A 6000-nucleotide genomic window follows, 5' to 3' on the forward strand; every position below is an offset into this window, starting at 1 on the left:
GGCCTTTTCAAATAGAACTTTTTAGGGTTGCAAACTCTCTGGCTTTATATTTATATGGGGTCCCTGAATTCTACACTTAGTATGTTGCTAGCCAAGGTGCTCTGAGTTGTGAGAGGCTTAGAGTTGCAGCAGTGTAATGGCTGGGGAAAAAGGGCGTATGTGCTCCAAATTGCAACTGCCCATGATAATCTTTGTTGTGTGTATTTTTTTTACATATATGCCCTGATGGCTGACTTACAACATTCATCTCAATAACACACTTAGCTTTCGTTAAGTTTGGGAAATAACCTGAACTTCCATTTGTATATCTTAGTTCTCCTCTCACTTGTCTTCAATTTCTTCAGCTCAGATCCATTCATGTGCTAAAATAATAATGCTGTATCTCTTCAAATGCTGCAGCAACCGTGTAGAGGTGGCCTATCTTGAAGCAATTGCCTTGAAACGACAGGAAGAACTGATCCGTGAAGAAGAGGCTGCAGGGCAAGCAGAAATTGAACTGAAAGCAAGGCGTGAAGCTGCCGAAAAGGAGAAACGCAATAAGAAAAAACAGGTTTGTTTACTTTCCAAGTATATTGCCCTGATGTAGCTCAAATTATGTCCACCCAAAGGTATTTTGGCCCTAGAAGAATCACACTGCAAGATCGCAAAATCTTATGGGAATCCTGCAATGGGTTCCTTAGCCCTCGCTCAAAACCCTTACTGTGTGCCTGCTATCTTGGATTCTGAGGGTATATCATCAGTTTGTCTAAAGACTTGGAGATCACAAAATCCTATTCAACTTTGGTGATTTACTACATCCAATATTCTATGAAAGTGTGCCTACTATGTTAGACAAAGTGGGCAATAGGCTGTATCATGAATGTGACTTTAGTGGCCTTGCACAGTTGCATAACCTTAGTGATCTTGGATGAGGTATAGAGTCAAGGCTAAAATATAACTTTCTCATATACACCATGAAATGACTAGGTGGGCATGCATTTTGAGCAAGGGTTAACAAGTTTAACTCCAGATGTAGCCTGTTGCCCAGATTCTAAGGTAGGTGGTAAATTTTAGACTAGTATAAGTAGGTGTCACTATTTGTTATGTTTAGTGAAGTCTACTAGAGAATGTGTAGATGGATTGGAGAATTATCTTCAGATTACAGAAGGCAGAAGCCAATCAGTGCAGACAAGGGTTAAAGATCTGCTTGGCGTGAATAGATGCAGGGATTGTCCATCTAGAACATGATGCTTTTGTAATGTATTTGCCTTCAGTCATTGCACTGCAGTACCCCAACACAGACTCTTATAGTGTGTAATGGATTTCATTTGGTTTTCTTTTTACGATGTTGCTTGGCATCTCCCACATATTGTACCATTATGATCTCATAGGATGTTGGTGGTCTCCATATACGTCAATAAATCCTTCTGCTCTATGAGTGACCTTTTAATTTTTCATACTATCACCATAGGTGATAACCACACAGCCTTTTCCTGATTCCAAGATTTGCAAAGCTTGCTGGCGGCTGTACAAAGGTTTAATGGGTATTGGAGAACCCTGACCACTGTTCTTTGCAGAACTAGCATAAAGAGACTCTATTCTTTGGCAGTAAGAAAAGCAAACATCACCTGTCTTTCTGTATGTTTTGGTGACAGCTGAATGCACAAAGTCCTCAACAGTGAGGAGCTAAAGACTAGTTCTGGTATGCAAGAGGGTGGCCTTCAGGTTTCTTGATCATATCATGTTTTTGTAGCAGTTCTCTTCTGCCCATAGTTGTTCTACTTGCTTGAGTCTGAACAGCCTCTGTAGGTATTTTATAAGCCTCCAAGTATTTGAGGGTGAGTGATGGTACAAGTGTGCCATTTTCAGGAGTAACAGGATGACGGGTTGCTTTCTGATGATGGGCAAGGTCCAAGACTCTCGTGCCTTGTGTATAATACACCTAACAGAATGATTTCTGTAAGGCGTCAATCTGTATTTAAATATTTGAAGGCTTTTTTTAAAATTTTTTTTTGGTTTGGTTTGGAACAAGAGTACACAATCCATCAATTATGTTTTTTAGCAATATGTTAGTTCTTGAAGCATTCTGCAAGCAATACTGAATGTTCATTGTTGATCATTACTTCAATGTTTAGGCAAAACAAAGGCGAAACAGTCGCAAAGAGAAAGAGAAAGATGTGGAAGAAAAGCACCTAGTAGCCGAACAAAGTTCTCGGCAACGGGAGGACCCAACTAGCAGTAAAGCTACTATAGGCTGCTTGTCAAAAGGAACCTCAATTACAACGATAGATATGGGAGATGACGATGATGATTCAAGTGTTTTGGACAACACTGATGGTATAGTAGGTACATTGAGGCCTGCCATAGAAGATGGAGATGCAGACCAAACACTTTGGGAACGGGAAGGATCAGAGACACATCAAGTGATGGAGGCAAGCTTCAGTGGAGGTTCATGCATGGATTCTGTTCAAAATGGACGGTCCAACCGGAAACACCAGGCTCTCCTGGATGACAGCTCGTCTACCTGTTCGTCGGATTCTATTCCATCAATCAATGCCGCTTTGAATGGGCCTGGTAGGAGGTCAAACATTGCAGATCAAAATGAGACCATGGTGAACAGGTTTGTGCTTACATGTTTGTAAAGCCTGCAAAACACTCTTGGAGTTGCTGTTGTGATGAGGCTAGCTTGATCAATGTATGTGTGACTCTAGTGTAGATGTAGCCCAACACTTTGCAAACTGGATCTGGCTGTTGAGTTTACTCTGTTGAAATGAGTGTGGTTGATCATTATTATTTTTTACTAATTTGCACTAATTCAATTCAATATTTAACTCCTTATCTATGGCAGAGTACGAGGAAGGGTTGGTAATGGTAAGGAATTGAGGCTAGGTGAAACAGATGGGACACTACGAGGCAGATCAGGTACTTTTGGCAGTACCGAAGCCAGTAACAGCTGCAGTTCAGTAGATGCAGAGACAATCATTGCATCCTTGAAGCAGCGCGTTCAATGGCTTCAGCAGCGCCTTGTGGAAAAGGTAGAATGATGTTTAATAAGTGCGAATTGTTTACTGGAGTAGCAAGTAAATGGAAATGATCTTTGCACTCATGTAGCAGCTTGGTTCTGAGTCAATATTATGGGGTTCTATGTCTTATTTGTATTTACTAACCTGAATTTTGGATTGACAGGAAGAGGAGGTGGTTTTGTTGCATGAGCAGCTCAGTCTGTATCAGCACCGATTTGGCAGTGATTTACCTTGTAGCGATGACCAAAAAAGTGTTGAGTTTGTTGATTGTGACAAAAGCCAGGCAGGTCCTGATTTAGCGCCATCAAGCCCTGGCAGGGAAAATAGCAAAATTTCTAAGCATGAAGGAAGACCTCAAGAGGATTTGCAGCATGATAGAATAGGTGCTGGGAAGGATGCCACGGTTTCTAGTGAATCTGCAGCTCCTCTACACAGTAATAATCTGGCCAATGGGGTTCTTTACTCTGAAACCCATTTGGCTACACATTCTTGTGGGCAGAACCTACCAGTATCAGGCTCACAAAAGCTTTCTGCTACATCCCTCTCTTTAAGTCTTGGCTCATGTAGTCCTGCAGGTCTACCTTCTGTATCAAGTGTAACAACTACATGTATTTCAGTTGATGGCTTGTCGGAGACTTTGGTCCCCTGCTTGATGAGTCAATCTGTTCTATCTGCTAGTCTCACCACAGATGTTCGATTGTCTAGGCCTTCTAGTGCTCCAGGCCTTCCAGCAGTTTCAAGGGCAGGCCCTCCCTTGATGCAACAGTTGCATCCACCTCCACCACTGGCCCGTTCTGCCAGCGCCACAAGCAGGATAGGAGTGACAACCACAGAGCCCACATCATCATCCAATCCTGCCATACAACCTGGTTCGTCGGTTATTCCTTCTTACAGAAATGCTGCTGCTGGTGTAATTCGAAGCAGCAACTCAACAGCAAGTTCTAGTCCATTTGCCTCACTCTCTGATGCTGGCATCAAAAGTCAGGTATGTTTCCCATACGCAAATGTTGACTCCCATGGTGTGTCTTATGACATGTCAGCCAGCCCTCCAGGCATAGGAGATCAATCAGCACCAGATGGTTCCATCTATCAAAGAAAAGTGCCTGCTATCTGTGGGCGAGGTGCAACTGGAGTAACCACCAGTGCAAAAGATGAGGTAATATTGCAGAGATTTGGCATAAAATTATCAGGAGGCGAAGGTGATAAAGTGGGTGGAATTAACAGACTAGATGTGCTGGAGAGTCGTTCCAGTCAGCAGTCTGAGCAAAGACGAAGCAGCATGGCATTAACTTTCGGTACAGTCACTCCTGAAATGCTACATTTACAGCAGCAGCAGCAGCAAGGTGAGAGCGTAGATGATAGTCTACCAGAAGCAGATTTCTCGTCACAGAAACAAGATCATTTCCAAGGCAAACTGGTAGAACAGCATTTTGAAGACAGGCATAATGAAAAAGAACTGCAAAATTTTGTCCAGCAACAAATTCATGCTACTGGCCATTCTAAAGAACCTCAGATAACTAATCTATTACTACAAAAAGGCTCATCTCAGCGAGTTGTAGGGCAATATGTGGGAAGTCGGCAGGCTAGACAGGCTGGGGCAGAAATAACATCATCTGGTGCAGTGATGTCAGAGGAGTTCCCTCATCTTGATATCATCAATGAACTGTTAGATGATGACAAGATGTTAGGTGCAAAAGCCCTTAATGCGTTCCTACAACAGCCTGGCAATCAGGGTTTCCAGTCCCATGTTACCATGCATGACCTTCAAAGAATGTATACTGGTCAAATGCATTTGGAAATGAATCATGTTCATGGCAATGGGGCTGACAGAAGTGACAGATGTGTACCTTGTGATAATGGTGGACTCCCACAATTTCCCAATCCTCCAGATGGCATGCTTAATGGCCTTGGCGAGAGCATCCAGCTACACCCTTATGCACACTCTCCTCTGCGGCGTGCATTAAGTCACCATTGTGGATTAATGGAGGCCATGCCTGGTCAACACTGGAGAGGTCCTCATGGTGATATGCCAGTGACCACGGGCAGCAATGGATTGCAAAGTGAGATGGATGTCTTCATTGGCTATCCCATGCAAAGCCCTCATCTACCAATTGCAGACTGCCCTCCATTTACTCTTGGACAGAATGGATACCCAATTTACTCACCAATTAAGCATCCATGATTTTTGTTATGGAAGACTGGTCAATATTAGGTGGAAACACCTTAGATGTTTGGTGGTTTGTTTTGGGTATTTTCTTATCATTAAAGGAGGGGTATCGTCCCAACTTCTGATTGGTCTGATTTGAGATGCCATTCTCGTACATGAAAAGATTTCTCCAGTGATGTTGCATTGATCTTTTAAAAAAAATTCCAATACATGTTGACCATAACGTATTTGAAGATTTCAGAGATCTGTTTAGGTCAACCCGCTGTCTATTGTAGGTCTGAGGATTCAGTGATGCTTCTGGCTTTTATTTTTTTCATGCCATGGGAGCAAGTTGAGAGTGAGGAGGGTTTAGTTCATGTGGTAGAAAGAGTTTAGACACTCCCTGGTGCAGCTCAGAGAGCTCTCAGCTGTTCGTGAGTGTGAGGCCCCAGACAGGCCAACAACCAAGCACAGCCCACAAACTCAGTGCTGATGGGGCTCTTGGGTACCAGCACACTGCCATCCAAACATGCCAACAGTTTCCTTCCAGCCTGCAACCCGTCGTGACTCGTACACTTACAGTGCTGACCAGGTGCTATAACACAGCTTATACAACCCCATATAATTAGCCCACAGGCCCCACCCAATCCTTTAACGTATGCTTGGAGTGTCATGCAAGGGAGGTCAACCACCCTCTTGAGCCGTTTGCCAACAACTCAATTTTGGCCATCTTGCTAAAGATGAGTAGATTGCACCATAAAACAGGTGTGATTAAATTGAGGTTAGTTGCGTTGTGCCATGTAGTGGATGAAGGTTTCCTTTGACAATGGGGCAGAAGACACCATTAAACAG

The 6000-nt window shown here is 43.2% G+C and overlaps 1 protein-coding gene across 1 annotated transcript in view; it reads left to right on the plus strand.

The window, feature by feature from the left end:
• Nucleotides 1-5427, plus strand: part of LOC147604186 (uncharacterized) — a 76952-nt gene extending 71525 nt beyond the window's left edge. The window contains exons 9-12 of the mRNA XM_086795360.1: nt 400-550; nt 2115-2599; nt 2828-3014; nt 3166-5427. Coding sequence (XP_086651486.1) covers nt 400-550; nt 2115-2599; nt 2828-3014; nt 3166-5184 — 2842 coding nt within the window. The 3' untranslated portion in view covers nt 5185-5427. The remainder of the gene's footprint in view (nt 1-399; nt 551-2114; nt 2600-2827; nt 3015-3165) is intronic.
• The last annotated feature ends 573 nt before the right edge of the window (nt 5428-6000 follow it).

This window comes from Cibotium barometz, chromosome 62, assembly GCF_041138505.1.
Source record: "Cibotium barometz isolate CiBa-2024 chromosome 62, ASM4113850v1, whole genome shotgun sequence".
Lineage (NCBI taxonomy): Eukaryota > Viridiplantae > Streptophyta > Polypodiopsida > Cyatheales > Cibotiaceae > Cibotium > Cibotium barometz.